The 22,074-nt window shown below is 35.6% G+C and overlaps 2 protein-coding genes across 2 annotated transcripts; both read right to left on the reverse strand.

Annotated features, from left to right (window-relative positions):
• Positions 1 to 973: 973 nt before the first annotated feature.
• Positions 974 to 1,578, reverse strand: LOC122535650 (A disintegrin and metalloproteinase with thrombospondin motifs 16-like). The gene is made up of 2 exons (XM_043667363.1): positions 1,475 to 1,578; positions 974 to 1,386 (listed from the first exon to the last, which is right to left on the reverse strand). The coding sequence occupies exons 1-2, from the start codon at positions 1,498 to 1,500 to the stop codon at positions 1,137 to 1,139; spliced, it is 276 nt and encodes a 91-aa protein (XP_043523298.1). The 5' UTR covers positions 1,501 to 1,578; the 3' UTR covers positions 974 to 1,136.
• Positions 1,579 to 3,549: 1,971 nt separating this feature from the next.
• On the reverse strand, positions 3,550 to 17,686 carry LOC122535671 (A disintegrin and metalloproteinase with thrombospondin motifs 8-like). Its single transcript, XM_043667406.1, has 4 exons — positions 17,376 to 17,686; positions 16,560 to 16,718; positions 15,151 to 15,292; positions 3,550 to 3,749 (listed from the first exon to the last, which is right to left on the reverse strand). Exons 1-3 carry the CDS (start codon positions 17,660 to 17,662, stop codon positions 15,259 to 15,261), a joined length of 480 nt encoding a protein of 159 aa, XP_043523341.1. The 5' UTR covers positions 17,663 to 17,686; the 3' UTR covers positions 3,550 to 3,749; positions 15,151 to 15,258.
• Positions 17,687 to 22,074: the final 4,388 nt, after the last annotated feature.

A 22,074-nucleotide genomic window follows, 5' to 3' on the forward strand; every position in this document is an offset into this window, starting at 1 on the left:
AATCGTTTATTGAAATTTCTCGAACGTACCAATTAACGAGTCTCTGCTTGCTCTAATATTATTTACATACACATAGTCATCTATGACAGTGATCAAATACGGCGAAACAGGCGTGAAAAAAATATTTAACTTACGTTTGTACGTGCGTATGTTTTTTACCTAAAATGTACAAAAATATGCGCAAAATAGTTATTAGTAATTAGAGAGGATTCAATTCTTTAATAAAAATCAAATTACCCGTCTCTGGTCTGCACCATTATCCTGGATTTAGAGGGCTCGATCTCCTCCAACCGGACGTTGGTCGCGCCAACCGGAATATCCACCACTTTTCTTGGCTCTCTCCATTGAAAGTTTCCCCCCCGGTCTTGATCATTACAAGTTTCATACCATACGAGACGCGCGAGTATCGATTCCAAGGAATACGAGGATACGAGATTTATTCGTTGATGGAATATATCGGGGCCGATTCGAAAGCTGAGAGAACGGATGAAATTCCACGGGAAATACCTTGGAAACTTCTCGCACTTTTCACGGATCTAGTGCGTTTTATGCGCGCGGAATTTCAACTCTCCCATGTTTCCAACGTTTTATTTATCGCGATTAGAGATTCTCTCGCGTCTCACAACTCCCTACTCCCCACGATTTTTATATTAAATCAAACTTCCGGCACTTTCTTCCTTTCTTTCTTTTTTCATTCTAGACGTAGTCAAAGTATTCATCCGTACCATCTATTCCTTCCTTCGCTCTTGCGATTGTAACCTTCGCAAGTTGGGACCAATTTAGATTAATCTTCCGGCGATAGAAATGGCGGGACGTGGTGAACTCTCGGATTGAAAAAGTTGTTCCTTCAAAGCGACGAAAGTTATAAATAAGAATATACGACGTTTATGAAATGAAAGTCGAAAGTGTTCGTGATTACTACTAAATGTAAAAGGAAGACTGTGTCAAATATAAAAGGAAGGTTGCCAGAATGCGAAACGCCCCGAGGCATTAAACTAAAACAAACTACCCGATGCGTTTCGAACGGCGATGAAACGCAACGAAACGGGGATAACTGTGAAACAAGTAACGAGAGGCGAAATCACGGCTAAACAGGATGCTTCGAAAAGGGAAGGAAATCACTGGTGTAATTACACTCACGGGACGACGCGACGATCGTTATCGCGGTTATTCTTTAGACTGCACGAGTTGCCATTACCCTTGCAGACGTCGCACGCGTCCTCCACGACGTTCGATTCCATATTCAGATCGCAGAGAATCTCTCGACAGACACCTCCGATGCAAATGTCTCGGATATTCCTGTAGCAGGTGGTGCCGTCGACGAGGCCACCACGTTCGTCTCGCTCAGGCAGTAAAGTCCGCACGGATTTTCCGAAGCTTGCTGATCTGACACGACGTGAAGTGAGTACGCGGGCACTTACACAGCCTGGTGGGTACGCGATGTATCGATGTGCCGTTGACGAGTTTTAGTTACCCTCGGGCAGTTTGTACGCGGTCCATCGGTGAACTTTCCCGTCTTCTGGGAAGACCCAGTTATCGAAGTTGCTGCACTGGACGTCGCGGAACGACGGCGCGGCTGGAATTTGAGGAAAAGTTTTAATGACGAACGGCGAAGAGGGAGGAGAAGCTTGTGCGAAAGGTAACCTAATTTTGCGATTTGCTCGGGATAACGTTGGAAAGTGATTACGTAGCTTTCGTCGGGAAATTAAGGACCGACGGCGAAAGAATATGTGACGCGTGGTGGTTTTATTGAATTTCGATCACAGCGGAAATATCCTGTGTTTTTTGACTTACAGTATGTTATATATTTTGACGTTAGTCAAATATTTAACATTTAACGTAGACAATTGCATTAAATTATTGGTAAATTTATTTTAAACTTGACCAAGTTCCTGTAAATGTTCAAATTCATGAATTCGTGAATTATTGTGCAATAAACATGAAACATGGTCCCGCTGAATATTGAGTGGTCCCCTCTCTAGTATAATGAATAATTGGCTGTTTAAATATTTTTAATAGCGTCTGTGAAGATTGAGATTTATACTTGCATTAAATGTTTTGTAATTTTTATGTAGCTATATGTTTAAAGTTTCATAATGTAATTGTTTCGAATTTGATCAATGTAGTGTCATGATGGTCTCACTGCAATGTTAATGAAATTATTAGAATATTTCATATGGTACACGTAATATATTCATAAAAAGTTCCTGTAAATATTCATATACTTCCACGGGAAATATTAGAAATGCGTGATAAATTAATATAATAAGGAACGAAAATTTGAAATATTCAAAGTATTTAGATTCATATTACTTCAGATTAGATTACTCAACACGGCCAAACAAGACACGGTTAAATTAAGATATTCTTAATTATCCAAAGTAATATATTAGTAAAATTAAATTAATACGTTAACTATCGCGTTTCTATTTCCATAAATACAATGATTAACATACATACGACAAAAAGAAATTTTGAACAATGTGAATAGTTAGATGATAGGTACTACAAAATGAAAAATGCACTTTTACTACACTTTATTGTCACATGATATTTTGTGAAAATTAAGTATTCCGTTTCACGAGTAAAATATTCTTTTGCTCACTTTGCACGCGCTGTCTCGGCTTTCTTATCCACATCATCACGTTAAATTAAGTCTCTAGACGTTAATTTGCCGTGGGACCATCGAGACAGTAATGGAGATTTATTCCGCGTTAATGCGCAAATATTTCCTCAAACACTCAGATCTAACAAATGAAACGCATCTGCAACGATAGTTCTTCAGTATAAGGTTTTCTCTTGAAAGTCAGGGAAATAGTAGCCAGTTAGATTTTATATCACAGACGAAAATGATTTTCGTCTTTAGAATTGAAATATGTATTACTGAAATATGTACTACTGAAATAAGAGTTGGACTATGGATGTAAGGACACAGTAATATATATATATAATAATCATAAGATTCATAACATGTAATAACATGTAAACTTCTTGACTAAATAGACTAATATACAAACATTTTAGACTAACATGTATGGTAATACATACATGGACTTCTAAATTAATAGAATTGACTAGAATATATAGAATATCAATATGCAGATACAATAATATATGTAGAAAGTCATAAAATTCATAACATGTAGTAATGCACAAATTTCCAAGTTAAATATACTTGGTATTATGTAGTAATATGTGAACTTCTAAACTAATAAAATTAATAGTCTGTACATACTTCTAAACTAATAAAATTAATAGTCTGGACTAATACATAAACATGTAATAATACATATACGAACTTCTAGACTAGTCTTAATAATAGTCTATACTTATAGATATTAGAATATTATGTATGTCAACATACAGACGCAGTAATAACTAGTATATATAGACAAATAGATGGACCAATATATAAACATATAATAATATGTAAAATCACGAGGCTCACTATGTAACATATTCTTCCGGTACGTACAATTAGTAGAAAATGTATTGTTATTCAGTATATATCGACTTGATTTTCTCGACTAAGGTATTAACCTTGGTGGTGCATATTTTATGACGTTTTCTATTGCTGCGACAATAAGTTTCGCCGTTGGATGGCGAAGGATTGATACACCGTCTGACGAGAAAGCCACACCGGAACCGCAGCTTCGGGAACATCGACTCCAAGGTGACCAGCTACCCTAACCACCGTCTACAACTCCTGGCCGCTTGCCGACCAATAGGCATTTCATTCCGTAACACCACTGCAAAGTTAATTATCGATCAATCTGGCCAACCTCTCACCGTCTTTGAATTAATCGCGTCTAGCTATCGTTACACCTTCCCGTTCCTCTTATCGTTGCATTATGGAAATAATATATAATAATAGTGTGAAAGAAAAGGGACGTTTCAGTCTACTAATATGGCGCGAACAAATTCTAAACTCGCTAAAAGAATACGTGACGTTTAAAAAGAGGGCTCGCTTTTCTGAATTAAAATTCGAATTAAAATTTTAGTGAAAATCAAACGATATTTCTCAATGTTTAAGTATTTTGAAATTACGACGAAAGAAGGAAAGAAAAAGAAACTGCACGTGGCAAATTGCTAATATTACAACGTATGAAATTGTAATTTTCTCGAATTTTATTTTGAAATAGGATATTTAGGATATTTACTTTGTTCTTTAGTAATTGGATGATAGTTTGACAATGAGAACAAATTAAATTCCTAATTTACTATTTTATTCTATTTTTGTTTCTTTTAAGTTTAAGAATTCGACTAAACTTGGAAATTTATCAATAATATGAAAATTTTTTTCCAATCAGTTTTCATATTCAATTTTATAGCAAGTGTATTTATTAGTGCATTTAGATCTCTTAATTTTACCTTAATTTCAGCTGACAGTTAACAAGTCAAACAAATTCATTGAGAGAACGAAGGAAAATTATTCCAAACGATATATTCTCGCGTTATAAGCGAAAAATACTTTTAACTATTAAAAATTCGTCGAAGGCAGATGAACAAATAAAAAATTACCCTGAAAGTCAATTGTTAGAGTCAAAGAATAACGTTGAGAATTCCGATTTTTTTTTTTTCAATAAATTTCGTAATATCTCCGAACCGAAGAAATAGAACTAAAGGAGAACTCGTTATTTTTCGATTCGCCGTGCAAACTTTTCTCAGCTGTCGAAATTGAAACGATAAAGGGATAAACTGTGCCAGAATGTTATTACTCGTTTGATGGTTTTCACAGTTTCTTTCACTGCAAAGTTATTCATTGTCAATCTTAGTCGCGAAACTACCAAAGTACACGTATATTTCGGTTGAAAAGTCTTAGGATATTTTTTATTTTTAATATTTAATATTTGTTGTAGATAATAATATTCTTCAATTGCACTCACCTTTTATAATTGTTAATATATCAACACTTTATAGATTCTTTATTGTACAGATGTACATCTGAATATTCTTTTTTATAGGATTCATAATTTTCACGGTAAAACGATAATATTAACTTGTACAAATCAGAGTAAAATACAGCCAAGAATATTTGTCTATCAATTTATTTTTAACTAACAAGTTAAAATATTATTTTATTATAAATTTATTACTATTGAATGAACTGCACGGTTTTGTTGCATTTTTACACAACTACGAAATATTGTGGTTCAAGTAAAATTTTGTTTCATCCACTAAATATCATCAAAGATATTTTTAACATTCTACATTTCACGGACTTTTACACTTTCGAATTTTCCAAAAATCCACAATTTATTTATCAGTAATAGTAATAATACGTAATTATTTAATATCTAGTTATTATTATTATATTATTATAATGTCGGCTATGACATTAAATTGCACGATAACATTTATCCCCTGTTATAATTTCTGCAGCTAATTCCAATGGACGAACGATCATAGCAATTCTATAATGATACACGAGATATCCTACCACAAGCACGTTTCATTCTAAGAGTAAATCGACCGTGCTTCCGTCGCTCCTTTCCACGAGGTTTTAGGAAGATTCGAGATCCGATCTCACGAAGAGAGCCGCGCCACAGAGTGATTTTTACTTGAATCGAAAAATCAATTTATCAAACGGAATGCCGTCTGCGGTCGCATGATCACGCTTCGCTACGTGACGGGATGGGACCAAAAATATTTCTCGATAATCAACGACTCGGGGTCGCAGGGAAAATCCGCAGAAACGTGATAAAACGTTCAAACGTCAATGAAAACCGAGAGATAATGTTTCGCTCGAAACGGTCATTTCGTTCTTTGCAAATAATTAAATTCGTTATTCAGCCGCGCACGAAACTATTTTGGAAAGCAGTTCGAAGCAATCGCGAAAGCGAAAATAATGAACGCTCTGACGAGTTTGTTGAATTTTACTCGACGATTGAAATATTCGAATCGATCGTCCCGTGCTTTATGATGTCGTTGCGACGATATAGCAACAGTTTAATGTTCATTCTCGGATTATAAAGGGCAAAGTCTTATTATCTTCGACGTGAAAATTGGCTGCCGTCGATACTGTCATGGATTTTTGATATTCAGTTAATATTGACGTAATTGTAACAATTTAATTTGACACAGATGAATAAGTTGAATAAATCATGATCTTTAGAAACAAGTGTAGCAAGTAGCAAGTTCATCCACCAGCTGGGGGAAAATTAACGATCTTGAAAAAACACGCAAGATTTAAAATAAGGAACATGCCATGACAGATTCATTACCGAACAATAAAATTAATTTTCCCAGTGGAACACGACGCGAGTTTCTCAGAACAAATTGACTTCAAGAGTGGTCAGGAAGCTACCTATTACTATTACTTTGAATTCTACTCAGTTTTATTGACCACGACTTAATTATAACTTTCATAACGAATCACTCGTCCAGCGTGCCCACCTCGTAACATAACTTGTTCGTTGTTCCTTTTATTTGAAAATTAATTAAAATATTTTTTAATTAAGCCGCCGGTGGATATTTTCACCACGAAGCAGGTATCTATCATTCGCCCCGGTATTTGTCTTTGTTTTGCTATGCTTCAAGAACATTTTCTCAAGAACTGGACGCGAAGACGTTATTTTGCAAGTTGATTTATCTTCCGCGACGAGCAGCCATATATTCTTTTTTTTTTTCTTTTGTCCGCTATTCATCTCGGATAAGACACCTTGTGCGTTATGGTCGAACGGGGCGGTCTTCGCTCGGTGGCTGTACGAGATGAGCGTTAACGCGTTATGAACCCAAACGACAGTCTCCCTCAGCGTCGCGAACTTTTGCACCGGTCTGGCATCATGTATCATCCGTAGTCAAATATAGTGGGAAATTTGCATACTTATTGAATCTAGCCTTTCCATCGGCTTTTCGAACACAAACTAACGATCACCACTAAACTAAACATCACCGTTGCGCGTTGCGCGCCGACGAAAATAATTATCGGATCGTCCGTTCCGTTTTCGCGAGAGTGGCGAAAAACGTGGAAATAAGCGTATCGGGTCGATGAAATTGCTAGTCGTTCGCCAGGCAGAACGCACAGCTCATTTCCCATACGCGAGAACTCTAATTAGTTTGATCGATGCAGGCTGAATAAGCATAGCATGTCCGATGAAGCACAGGCTTGGCGAAGCGCGTGAGGTAAAAAGCCAGGTGGAAAAACAGTTGCTCTCGCATGTGCCTGGGCAGAAATGTCTTAATCGGAGTTGCATTGAAATTCAAACGGCCGGCAAAGGAGATTTTTATCGGGGAGGGGGGAAGGGTAGTTTCACCTCGGGTCGGATGGTTTTTCTTGCGAGAAGTCACGCTGCAGACCGTATTTATAGAGGATTTATCGTATATCTAAACAATACGTATCATTCCGACGCTAAGAAACGTACAACTCTTTCGCGATCGACCGAAAGCTCGTGTTCGACCCTCTCTCCCCTCTTCCCCGATGTCTCGTTAACCCTCTTAAGTCGCCTATTACTCAAAAGAGGAAAAAAATTACCTTCCAGTAATTCAGATATGTAAATGCAGGCGTACCGCCGCATGGTAATATACATAGATCGCGAGCGATAGAATACGAGCTTGAAGATGCAGCGCGATATACCTCTTCTCTGTAATTATCCGGTTATTTGCAGGAGTGTTTACTCTTCTTCGAGGCGGTAAATTTCTTCGGGAGCAACGGCGATAAATAAATTCGGGCTTTCGTGAAGGGTAACTCGAGTGATAATTTTCGTAGGCGAGTCACGGTGAATCGTTCGTTAAGAAAGGGGTAAATACATCAATCGGACGTATTTGATTGGAAGGGGGATGAAAGGAGGATGTTGGAGAGTGGCGGTTTTTTGAATCAGCTTGCGAATGAAAATTTCTCGCATTTAGTTACGTGCATTTATGCCTGTTCACATACGTTTAATTGTGTATTTCATTATACGTTGTTATATGATATTATATCGTTAAAGTGTATTATCACGTTATATTATACCGTGTAATTATAATAAATATTATTTGTAAACGTTTGACCTGTTAACTGCGTCGACTTGTCATGCGAGGAAAGGGCATAACTTCTCGCTATTTAAATTAAAATCTTAGCGGAGATTAAAGATCATACGTAAATATAAATTTAAATGATAAGAATATGAAACGTTTAGAATACTACGGAGTAAAAAAGAGAAACGGAAAGGAAGAAAGCAATTTACTTTGAAAAGAATTGCGCACGAGAAACTTGTTTCTAAATGAAATATTTGTTGAGTTGCTCGGCAATTGCATAACAACGCAGTAATATCTTTTGTTGGAACAAAAAACAGAAATTGCTCGATTCTAAACTACAATTGATTTGCTAGCACAATTTCCGAAGAATTGTTTTGTAAATGGTTTAAAATCCGAAAAATATGAAGATAGAAGATAGAAGATGTAAAGAATAGGAAAATTCAATGGTCACTTTTTCAAATTTTCGCAATTGTCACTGTTCATTTCCAATATTCTTAATACACGTATATCTACATTGATATATAAATAATTTTAATGCTTTTGCATATTTCATAAATAAAATGTTATAAAAAAAAAGAAACGTATTTCAAGAGGAACAATGCAACGAAGAAGTGAAGAGATCATTAGAATTAACTTTTGTTTGCAAGTTGATCTAAAGGTGATTCATCCTTAAACATATTTAAGTAGGTAAAAAGTTATTACCAATGTATACATTTCTATACAAATAAAGTATCTCTAGGATTCTATGGTTTAAAATCAAGTACGATCTTTTGAACAAGATTCTTGATATGACTTTTTAAATAAGGTTTAGTGTCTCAGGTAAATAAAAAGAGACACGCTCCCAATTGTGATCAGCGTGTATCTCTGATTCACAGTGTTCAGAAATTAAAATCACGCTATCTCAAACGAGACGTGAAATGAAACAGAGGTTCTTTCAAATAAGATCTAGAATCAAGCTTTCGAGAATCAAGATTTCCAGAGTAGATGAAAAGACAGAATCCCACCTATTATCGGCGCATCAACGATAATGAAATATCTCTGACACGGAGCCTCCACGATAATGGAAGATTCGCATGAAAGGGCATATTCGCGGCGTTGAATCCCGAATCGGCCTCTCGTCCCTCCGGTATTTTCATTAGCCGAGTGAAACGAAGCAACGCCGCGAGATCAACGCCGCGGATACTCGCTAATTTGCCTTTGCATATTTCCAGGCAATAATTTACCCTGTTTTCCCCTCGGCCGGTGGTTTCCTCGCGGACACGCAACCCTTTCCCGGAATGGCACACCTCAGGGCCTCGCAGTGCTGAAAATGAAACGCGATCATATTGGCGGGGTCGATACTCGCCGGCGTGGCGCGAGCCGCTTTCGTGCCGATTGCGATACAGCGAAACGATAGGCCGGACTCCGGAGTGTCGCTTATCTAAACGATACGGAGTGGTTTCCTAAAAGGATAAGGTAGGCCGCGCGCAAGGTAGAAAGCTTGCTATAGCGAACGGCAGATGGTGCCTCTTCACGGACCGCGTTGTTTATTATCATCCCGTTATCACGATTTTTTTTGCGATCGTTTCGTGCGTAGATCGTGGAATTTCTATGCAAATTTATACACCTTTCATAGCGAAGAGTACAACTGATACCAATAGCCATGAAAAATTGTTGATATTTGAAACTTCGAAAAGAAAGATCGTGTGATCTTATTTTGAGGGGTGAAGTTTCAATTTTGACAATCCTAAGTTTCCTTTTTTCTTCTATAGTACGCTGTAGGTAAGGCATTTTTATTCACGAAAATTGTAAAAATTCGTCGGTGAAAATGTTTTTTCATTAGTCAGTTTTGAAGTTTCTTCTTCTTACAATGATGCCTTAAAACTCGCTGCACGATCTTATTTTATTGTTTAACTTTTTCATTATTTTCAGGCTGTGAAACCCTGTCGTAAATCTCAAGAAATTCAAGACATTCAAGACGATCAAGATTTGAAAAGATTCAAGAATTTTAAGCTTCGAAATATTATTTAATTGAATTTAATTTATTCATCTATTATCTACATAATTTCACGCAGACAATATCAAAGGTATATAATTTTAAGAAGGAGAACAAATATATAGATAAATGACAGATACGTAATATAAATTATTTCCTGTTCGCAGTAATTTAAATTTTCCTGAAGCGATTCGAAATGTCTTAGATTTCATTACTGTTGACAATCGGTGAATGTCTCAAATTGTCAAGAAAATACCAGAAAACTCTTAAACACGACATTATTCAGTTACTTTACAAAAAAGTAAGTAAAATGTACCATTCTCTATTTCACTGGCCTAAATTAAATTTTTTTTTAATGTAAATTGTTGAAGTACAGAATTTTTCCGAGACCCTCGAGGCTTTCCGAATAAAATTCGGTTTCGAGAAAAATTTCTACATAAAAGCTGTTTGCTAAAATGTAATTTAACAGAACTGTTTCTTTGCTTATTTCCACGCATGATGAATTCCAAGGTAATGAGTTTAGCAATTTCGCGCACAAAGGATTTGAAACCCTCAAAAGCTTTCAAAGCGTCCAGGATTTTCAGAGCAAAAGAAAATTTGCTAAACGACATTACATTTACTCATTAAACTCAAACAGATTAATGCAAAGTTCGCCGATCTACAATAGCTCGACAAAAGTCGCGTTATCGGGAGGATTGCAACAGAATTCTTCCCAATGATTTCCCCAAAGTTCTCAAGAATCTAGATATTTGTCGGGAATTTTCGAAGTTTCTGGGAATCACGGAATCCTAACAGTATCCAGGTATTGTTGGTTATTTCGAGGTTTTCAGGAATCGCGAAATTATTCGAAATTAGAAAATATCTCAAGGAACTCAAAATTCTCGAGAATTCTGAAATTTTTGATACATGAGATTCAATTCGATCAGAGTGTCGTGTTCCCGATATCCTCGCACCTATAATGCGTACTAATATGAACAATTTCTTTTCGTTATAAATCACTTTCACCGCAAATATCCGAAAACATTTTTATACCATTTTAAAACTTGAGTCTTCGTCTTTGCAGTGGTTGCAAAATTATAGTCTGGTCTCGCCGAGTATTTCAATAAATTTCACCGAAATTGCATGAGTGTCTCGATATGAATAATTTCTTTCTTTGTGAACTGCAAATTCGCAGAGTTCTATCCCTAAGACAGTTCTACACTGTTTTAAAGCTTAAATCTTTCACTCTGCAATGGTTGCAATATTATAGTCGGAGATCATCCGAAAAATTTTTTCCAATCCACAATGAATATCTTGTTCCGTATGGAACATATTGTTTTATAAATATTTGTAGCTAATTTTCATACTATTTTAAAACTATTAACTATGTTCTCCCGTGTAATGTAAAAATGTAAAATAAAATTTCCGTTCGATTACACGTCCTTTAAATCGATCGAATATTGCGCGTTCGAATTAAATTTCCGATGTGAAACAAACAAAACGAACAAAACGAGTCGACCGTGTGAGAAAGAAAATCGCTTATGGTTAGTGGAATGAAATTTTCGAAAAATGCAAGGACGCGTCTGGTACGAAAGGAGGCTCACGACGTTTGAAATAATTGCGTCTGAGAGGCAGTGTTGCCTGCCAAACGTAAACGTAATTGTTCCCTGCAGTTTATTACGGCCCGAGCGACGTAAAGAGACAAATGGCAAATCAAATTATATAAATTACGCGAAATTCTCCTCAGTAGCCGAGGCCACTTTTGAATTCGGTAATACGAGTGCTGCCTCTGATGAAATCCTCCAGGGCAGAAAATGAAATTAGCTTCGTCTGAAGTATAGCCATTTAAAAGCGAAGGATTGTTCCCTGCTCGGCTCCTTGATTAGTAAATTGAAATACGATGAAAAGGGAGTAGGTTAAACGGCGTTAGTACGGTATTCGTGAGGAGATGAAGTGCAATACATACCCGCGAAACCAAGTTAAATCTGATACAAAAAGTGCATTTCGCTAGTCATCAAAAATGATGTTCAATTGCGTGTACTTGCAATGTTAGTTCAGAGTATACAGACATTATCGCACATTATGTACACGTATTTGAACAGTATCGAATTATATAAAATACAATTCAAATGAATCAGTTTAATTTAATTGTGAGGTATACAATTGTTTGGAAGTAATCAAATCTTGAATGTATGCTCGAGTATGTTGAAATTAAATATATTATGTATAAAATATAAAAATAAAAATATATAAATATAAATATAAATATATTATGTATAAAATATAAAAATAAAAATATATAAATATAAATATAAATATATTATGTATAAAATATAAAAATAAAAATATATAAATATAAATATAAATATATTATGTATAAAATATAAAAATAAAAATATATAAATATAAATATAAATATATTATGTATAAAATATAAAAATAAAAATATATAAATATAAATATAAATATATTATGTATAAAATATAAAAATAAAAATATAAATATATTATGCATATTAAAGTTATAAACTAAATAGGAAGCTTACCATTACAAAATTATGATAAATATTGTACTAATTCTTTCTATTTTATAGTCACATAATTAAACAAAATAAATAATTTTCTATAAATAAAGAACAGATAAAAATATCTATAAATTTAATTTAATAATTTCTTATCAATACTAGGTTCGAGTATGCTTCATGCTTGATTTTTTTTTAAGTATTGTACATAGATACCTCTTATAGTACTTGTGAAAGATTCAGAGGATTTGACTACTTCGACACGTTTTATTTTATTTTATTTTTTTTTTTTTTTTGAATACCTGAAAGGGAATATTTGATTATTGTTTATATGCTATCGGTTATACTTGCCAGTGCATACTTAATCCCGTCACTTAATCACTATTCGCAACGGGACGCCTCAAGCACCCGGCAAAGTCAGCTTTTTCTCTTCTCGAGAGACGCGTTTTAGCGGATGAAAAATAATTGAGGTTCCCGCGGTTTCCTCGCAATTTCACCCGGTGACGGGGCAATAAAAATGTCAACATATGCTCGGCGGAAGTAATTTTTTATTCGCCAAGGCAAACAGCTAGACAAATTTGACTAATTTCGTATGCACGGGCGGCTTAATTAACACGGCAAAGTCGTTGAACAAAGCTGAAAGTGTTTGCAGGTGCTGCTTTACACCGAGCCCGGGCTGTTACAAATACGAATAACTTAATGAACAAGTGGAACACATTAATGAAACCGCGCCAGTTCACGCAATTACGGGTAAACTTTCTTTTGTGCAGCGGCGGCTGCGACAGAAGAGAAGAAGGGGGGAAAAAAATAGAGAGAGAAAAGGGGAAAAAGAGCGAAAAGAAGAAAAAAAGAAACGCCGTGTCTTTGTCTCGCCGGACGCGTGTGCAAATATCAAACAAGGAGGCGTATTAACGCGTTTATTACAGTCGTCGGAAAACAATGTCGTTCGATAAATAAGCCGGCCGTACTCTGAATTTTCGTTAAGTTCATTAACGCTCGCGCCGCATTGCAACACGGCGATGTTTTCGTATTTAATTATAAAATTACAACGATGTTGGCCCATCATCAATGATTTCGAACGACGGAATAACGAGACCGTTAAAGAGAACCGGTCGACGACCGTTCGATTTGCAATCGCCTCCCCTCTCGTTAAAATCGATCGAGCGGAGTAAACGTTCGAAACTTCTGGAAACAGTAATAGCATGGGGGAGTTTGACCTTTTGAAACTTGATGGCAGATATCGAATATGTGTTATTGGACAATAACAGCTTCCTATATAAAATTATTTACGTACAATAGTTGGCAAATGTGTAATAATAAAAATATACTGTTACTGTTTCGTACGACTAGTCCAATTCGAGTGAAAGATAATTTCAGACTATAATGGAATTTTAAATTGGAAATTTGTTTGCTGTTGATTCTTTTTTTTTGTTTTTAATCTTTTGCGATAATTGGATCCAGATGGTCTGTTAAATTGAAAGTGATGAATACTTAATACCTCATAGATTCATTTTGTAAAATACAAAGGTATTCATTTTATAGAAACTTTTAGAATGTCGATAGAAACACATACACGGTTCAATTTCTCTAAAATTTCAATGTGAAATAAATTTATTTTAGATCATTCACAATTAGATGACTCTGTAGGGTATGTTTTAATTATTCTTCTTTCGTCTATGATTAATCAGTATTATCTATATTGTTCTTATCAATATCTCAGTGAATATTCTTTTAGGATCTATGACTGAAGTATTTAAATTAATATTACTTTTATTCAGAACATACCAGATAATTAGTACCTGCCTATAGTTGTTTATAACAATCATATCAAATAAAATTGAATAATTTCATTTGAATTATAGGTATCCAAATACTTGTGGGCGATAATGGCAGTTCTAAAGAAGGTGAAAAACATTTTACTGGTAAGAATATTAAATTCTTCTCAATTGAAGCAGTTTAAGATATCGACAATTTTTCATGGAATGTAAGAATACTTACTATGCCGAGCCAGAAGTATTGTTGATATTTGAAATTGAAAAAGAAAATCGTACAAAAGTCCACCTCATTTTAAAACTTCTTTTTATTTCACGTCACAGCATTGAATTTGTTTTGTTTAAAGATGTTTCTACATTATTTTAGAAAAGATTAAGTAAAAGTATCATCATACCTCTCAAAAACTTGTCAAATTTAAACGTCTTTATGGATACTAAAAAATATTTTTCTACAATAACTAAATCTACCATAGTCTCAGAAATTAAAAACCTTTTACGAAGATCTCTTTAAATATGTTCAATTGTACGATTTTTGTTCACAAAGTGACAAGAATCTGAAACATCAGCAATTTTCCTATTCCAAACGATTAAATCGTTTAATCAAAAATCAAGAAATGAGACTGAAACGGTTGAATAAATCTATCTGGGATAAAATGAATCCATCATCCGTTCATCCACGTTAATCGAAACAATCTCCCCCAATTATTTTAATATTCGTCCAACCTAGTTCCCATAAAAGTTACGTATTTTTTTCTTGGTTTTAGCTACGAAATATGAGGGAAATATAAAAGATACGGGGCTGCACGCCGGGCGTATAATATAACGCGGAAAACAAGGTTGCGGAAGAGCCACGTAACGTAATATCGCGTTGAAAATTCGAGCAAGTTGGAGAAAGACAAGAACCGTATTAAAAAATAATACAGAAGCAGTTAAATTTGTTTTCTTACGACGCCTAGCTCGCAGTGGCTTGCTTCAGACCCGTACTGCATCCGACATTGGTCATCCGCGTCGTATACATTATCCCCGGAAGGAGATTCGTATTGGGAAACTGATGATCACGTTGTTCGTCTTCCAAGCAAAATCCTAAACCTGTTCTGAAGATATAATCTTCGGCAATATTTTTAGTATCGTCTATTCAAAGAAGAGAGATATTGCACACTATGGTATAAATGTTATATAATATTAAAAATTATAAAAAATTATTTACGTGTAACGTTTGGTAAATAAACAAGGTGTATACTCACCTTAAATATATTTGTCGTTTTCATGAAAAAATTTTGTTAACGAAAGTTATTCAGTTCAGAATAATGATTTTGTAGTTTCTGTAGATTTTTGGAAATTTCAAAGTCCACCTCCGCCTTTTTTAAATGAAATGATGTATTCTTTTTATTCACTAATTCTCTGTGACATTCCTGATGAAAAACGCGACTATTAATTTAGGAAATATTTCAGTTTTAATATTTTAACCATAAATCTATTAGAGACATAGTAATTTTGTACTCTATCTTCGTACTGTTCTTGTCTTTCATGCATAAATTTTACAAAATGAAACTTAAAATATCTACTATAATATCATAATTGGTCGAGCATTCTTACCATGACAATTGAGAAATCGCATAAATTTTAAATCTCTTCCAAATCGTTTATTTTGATCGCAAGTGCGTAATATTTTCTTTTTATAGAAACATCGATAAACGTCGAGAATCCAAAGGCGACATTCGTTTGATCGTAACAGGTGTTAAATCGCTTTTACACTTTGGCATAATGGTGACATTAAAATAAGTATCTACTATACAGGATTTTCAGCGGAAATTTATCGTTTGTCAAAGTATTAAATTTTTTATCGTTAACTTCTCTCTGTTCTTTTTCATTATTAAAAACGCGTACAATGGCATTAACCCATTAGAGGCCAACATTACGATACTAATGCGATACTTTTTAATCAATTTGCATTATAAAAATTTTACTCTTTCATTCTGTGGCTATAAAAGAATATCCCAAGGGTTTGCTTAATATTTTTTTCATAATCTTCGACCTACGTCCCAGCGATTTTATGAAACATTAAAAAAGAAAAGAAAAAAATGGAACTTTTTAATAATACGATAAACTACTGCTGCTTATATAGGCAAAGCAAATGAGAAAGTTTGATAAAATCATAAGAATTTTAGCGACACAGAAAGGATAGAAGATACAGTGTTCTTTCGTTCCGGAGTTCTGGAAGAAACCCAATTTTATCGTAGAATTTTAAAACGTTTTTCGGTCAACAAGGTTCTCCGCTGCTTTAAAATGAATGAGAGCAAAAGCAATCTCAAGCTGATCTGATAAAGTTTCGGCGCTGTAGAATGCAGCTTCTTACTCGATATACGATTTCAACGAACTCCTCGAACACTTGGACCACCTTTTCGTGACATACGTGTTCCCTAGGTGCATGACCGTCGTCTCGATGTACCCTTTTCTGTGACGAACAATGCCTGGACAGTCGTTCTCCTCTTGGACGTCGTGCGACATGCCTAATCTGTGAGAGTGAAAATTCATTTCAAGCTTGATCTGTCGAATAAATGACCAAGTCAATAATACGCAGTGATCATAGAAGCTACTCGCTTATATCTCTGATTTTTCAATGAAATTTTTAATGAAATGCATTGGATTCTACATTTCTTTTTCACAATATCAAATTCTTATTGTCCCTGATGGTCAAATATAGTATCACGTAGCTGGATTTTACGCGTATAATTTCTTAGAAATTTGAAAATTTTTTCAAAAATAGTGTAAATAAAATAGATTCTTTTCTGGCGCAGTTTAGCTATCCCTTGAGGACCTAATTAACAATTAAGTACAGCGATATGTCATTCGTAGTCATCGCGAATGAACGAAATATTTCAGCGTTCGTCGTAAAATGTCAAAATTCCAGTAAACGTTTATTGGTTCGTTGCTTCGACGAATGTCAATTGAAAGTCATTCAAAGGTCAACCAACCTAATGTCAACTGTACGCAGTATAATTAGAAACTTGTGCTTAACATTCTCTAAAAAGCTGCATGTTAATCGAACTGATATCTCGCGATATCTTACGTTTCGTCGCGTTCTTTAAGCTTTCACATTTCCGAGCTGCGGTATCCCCTGGCGCAAGAGGGATAAAAGGCAGAAGCGGAAGAAGAAGAATGAGACTCGTACGTGTGTCCGATGTGATGGGCGATGCGGTATCCTGTGTGTAGGCCAACGTCATTTATAATGGCAGCGCCTTTCAGAGGGTCGCAAGTCCCAGCGATTGTCGAGGCACCGGTGAAACCGCACAAGCTCGGCGAATCGCAGATGTTACTCCTGGTCAAATGAATGAACGTTGAAGCTCGTTCGAGGTTAAGTTGGACGCGCGCAACATTAATTCGATCGCGAGGTACTTTGTAATCAGAATGGCGCAGTCGGTGGTGGTTCGGGTGTGAATCGTCGCCGGGATTGATCATTTCTTGCCACTGTTGGAAGTATTTCAGAGTTTGAAACTTTCCTTATCGCTACAGTCATCTGTAGCGATTCGACCAAATTGAGTAATGTTTGTAACAAAAGTGTTGGTTTAGTAAATAATTTTCGATCAAACGCAATTACGTACAATCGAAAAAACATTGAATTATTCGTTGTTGAAATAAATTGGGACAGTTAATTACATTAAATATTGAATATTTAATTTGTATTACTTATTTATAATTATAAATATATATATTGTACAATTAATATAATTATAAATATATATATATATATTGCGTGTTATACAAGCTTTTTTTTTTAATTCATTCAAATATTTGCGTTTGATCGAAAACCTTTCATCTGGAATGTAATCGTAAAATAAAGAAAAGAACCTTATCTTCTTGGACATGCATTCTTATGATTCTGACAATGGTTAAGTCTATTGGAATCTCTAGACTGTCGTCGTGCAACAATCTCTTGAATATTAACAACCCTTGAATAATCCTGATTGAAATAGCATTATAGAATTGTGATAATAATTGAACGTTTGAAATATATGTATTGTATTATAAAAGTCGGTGCCATTACATTCATTCGTTGAAAATATAAATACCCAAGGAAGAGCATGAGCAGCATTATGAACTCTTAGCTAGTATTACCAGATTATAAGATTAATTTGGAATTTTTCATTCGATTGGAAAAATTGAATTTTTTTTGACTAATTTCTATTAAGAAGAATGCAGACTGTATCTATAATTCAATGATACTAATCAGAATTACTCTATATATACTAATACATTAATTATATACTAAGCAGAATTACTCTATCTATAACTCAGTGATACTAATTGAGGGTCGACTTTGATTACGCCAAGTACTTCCAAAAACTTGTTTGGCACACTTTATTGACGACAAAATTTCATTATAATTTAACGATTAACTCACACCGTTGCGCAAAAATTGTACGCATAATTTTGCTTAATTTACAAATTATATATATTTCAAGAAACGCGATAGAAATGTACCAAATGAAATTAAATTAAACGCGCGTTCATACTCATATTAGAATATTCTCCTGCTATTCATTACAAATTTTTAAAAGTTAAACATATTCAATTTGTCCTCGCCTTTTAAGAACACCGAGTAGGCGTGTTTTTTACACTTTCAATGAACGAGTGGAGTCGCCAATGAAACAGCCGTCGAGCGTTAAAAAAAAGAAAGAAAAGAAAAATGCAGGAGCAACAAAGATGTACGAGGAAATTATACGAAAAGAGATAGATTCGAATTAATCTACGATATCTTGTTCTCAAGACGCACGAGAACTCGGGGCCTATTTTTAACCCTTAATGAAAGGCAATTAGGGGGAAAGTAGGGCAAAGTTAGTACCATGTTGAGCAGCGTCAGCGCGTAATTCTCGACGTCGAAATCCTGGCGATAATCGAGAACGGTCTTGTCGAGTACCAGCAGCAGTTCCATCGTGTAGGATTTGGCCTGCTTCTTAGACGGGTGGCTTTTCTGCGAACTGAAAGCGCGCTTGGCAATGGTTTTGGCCATATTGCCGGTGACATTACAGAGAATCTCGGCGTTCCTTTCGAATTCGTCCGATCTCTTTTTGTAGACGACATGCGGGTGCTCCGTTTCTTTGGTAAAGTCGTGACCCGCCACCGGCTCGATCGTGTACCACGATCGTTTCGTTCTAATATATACGGCCTGGGGATGAGAACACCGAGATTCCTTCTAGTCAGATTTATCTTACGGCGAAACGATCAGCCCACCGATATTTGTTCCAGTCGTTTGAAAGCTTTAGGGGCAGCCAGCCCGTCCCTCCCGTAATCGATTTAAAAACCGTATCCCCTTGTTTCCTTTATTCGCGGTGCATCTCTCTCCCGACGTTCTACAACTACGTAATTTTCGGTTTTACGCTATCTCGAAATCCGTTTCTGTCGCGGATAAACCCGGCCCACTTACGCTCCCACTCAAGAATTTAGAACGAAACAATTATTCCCTCCGGATCGATAGGCATTTTATTTACAACGTCACTTTTAATATTTTTTATTATTGATATTACTTTTTCCTTTTTTGTTATACTAAAGATCAAAGTTATAGTCGAATTGGTGAGTTGAACGTGGCACGTGTTCAAAAAGAATAGGTTTTCGACACAATCATCTTTACAGTGTCGTTTTCGAAGTTTAAATTCTGTCAGAGCTAATCTAAATGAACTTTTTATTTAATCTAAATGAACGTTTTATTATGAATATTTTATTTGTCAAATTTCATTCGCGTGAAATTTGTTTTATTATTAAAATAAAAGCATTGGATTCAATTAACTTTTCAGTCAGGAAATTAAATGAAATGATATAGTGCCATAGTTATTCATTAGCTTTAAATGTAATTGAAATAAAAATTATGTGACAGGCAGTACACGACTACACTTCAATTTAAATATTTTTTTTTTTTGAAATATAAAAGTCTACTTTTAGACTGTACCATTCTTCAATTCACCAATTCAATTGTGATATTCTCGTTTGCAGTGAGAACGTGCGAAAAAAATTCTTTCGTCCAAACATTGGAGCGGGAATGTGCATAGAATTTTTACTTCGTATTGAAAATTTGCTCGAAGCTATCTCACAACTTAGGGCAAAATACGATACGATTGTTCCAAGTTTCAAACGACTAATCTCTAGATAAATACAAAGACAGTACTAACGAGGTCGTAACAAGTGGACAGAGCGCTGTTCTCTGATTGACCATGAACACGATAATGGCACTGGGTGTCGCGCACTCTTTGTAATTTTACGCCCTTTAACAGTTCATCGTCGTTTTCAACTTTCGGAGATCTCGATGCCCTGTGATCTTCTATGACAGCGCCCGAACAAACGATTGCCAATTTATTCAGACTGCAAGCCACAAATTGATCTTCGTTGAGCTTCCGTTATAGTTGAAATAAATTGCTCGCTCCAGAGTGGTTTAATTTAAAATTAAATTTGAAATTTCGTTACATCAGAAGTCAAATATCGACTCTCTGAATTTTACGCGGCTTTATAATTATTACCATATAAAATCTCCGATCATTGTCGATGATTCTCTTTCTCCCTAACGTAATCGAGATTTTAACCGTTCGCGCAACAGTCTACCATCTTCCAAAATGCAAACGAGCATCAAGAAGATCGAGAAGGGGCAAAAAAAAAAAAAAAAAGAAAAAAAAGAAAATGGAAGGAAAGCAATTAAAACGAAGTGTAAGTGGCAACTTGCAACGTCCTCGACGAGCTCTCGGGCTCGTGGTAGGATCGAAGGACGTTCTCGCTTTAAGGTTTTTCAAGGTTCCTCGACGAAATTAGCATAGACATCGAGGACGTAGGGTATCGAGGAGGATTTTCAACTCGCCTGGGGCAACGAGGCGGGAATTGGGCCGGAGCTCGAGATGGTGTTCCTCGTCGTCGATTTGCAAACGATAGTGAACAGCATCGTCGTGAATCCTATCCGCGGCCGTTCGATCCGTGTAGAAGGAACGCTTGAAGTGATGAGGTATTTGATGCGACACGAACTTTCCATCCGACCTGACTTTCCTCGGGACCACGATCTCGTATCCGGCGCGCGTGTTACGCCCTTGAAAAATGAATCGTCGTTATCAGGCTGTCGCCTCCACCCCGCTGTGATCGCGTCTCATCTCGCCGGGAACATCTTCCATCCGACTCGGATTCAATCAATTATTCCACGGAGAATACCAATTTTCGAGTGGAACTCCGTTCCGGCAGAGGCGGAATCGAGGAATCAGCTTGCCTCGCTCCTCTCGTCATTCACGTTTCCCTTTCCCGTAATGGGTGCGTGCCCACCCTTGATTTTACAACTTTCTCAATTCGTTGATTAACTAGACAACCATCTAAATTCGTTCGCCGGGACGACACGTTCGTTTTACGCACTGTCGTAGTTATACAAACTGTGTCAGTCAATTCAAACGTAATGAAAAAAGTGAAACGAGAGTGTCCCCTTCCTTTTGAAATTTTCTTGGCCTTCGATCAGGCTGTATTTTATTTTTTAAATTAATCATTTTAATTAACAACGGCATTCTGAAGTTGTTTCTTGACTGACGATAGTTTTAGCTCTGCAACATGTTTACTTTATTTGTGTATCGTGCCGCGAGTCTTTCAAGAAGCTAAATCGATCAACTCTCGCTAGATTTGAGCGTGACGAGAAAAGAAAAGTGAATTGAAATTTAACTTCTGACAAGTTTTAATTAATATTAATTATCATTAAATTATCAATATTGATTAATACCGATTATTAATATCGTTTTCTAGACCTTAACTTTTGTAAAATGATGTGAAGCTAAGAACTATCTATTATCCCTGTCTAGACCTTGCAAATTTCTTTATTTCATAGTCTAAACTGGACATTTATCGATTTGCATACAAGT

This window comes from Frieseomelitta varia, unplaced genomic scaffold (assembly GCF_011392965.1).
Source record: "Frieseomelitta varia isolate USP_RPSP 00005682 unplaced genomic scaffold, Fvar_1.2 scaffold_751, whole genome shotgun sequence".
NCBI classification, from domain to species: domain Eukaryota; kingdom Metazoa; phylum Arthropoda; class Insecta; order Hymenoptera; family Apidae; genus Frieseomelitta; species Frieseomelitta varia.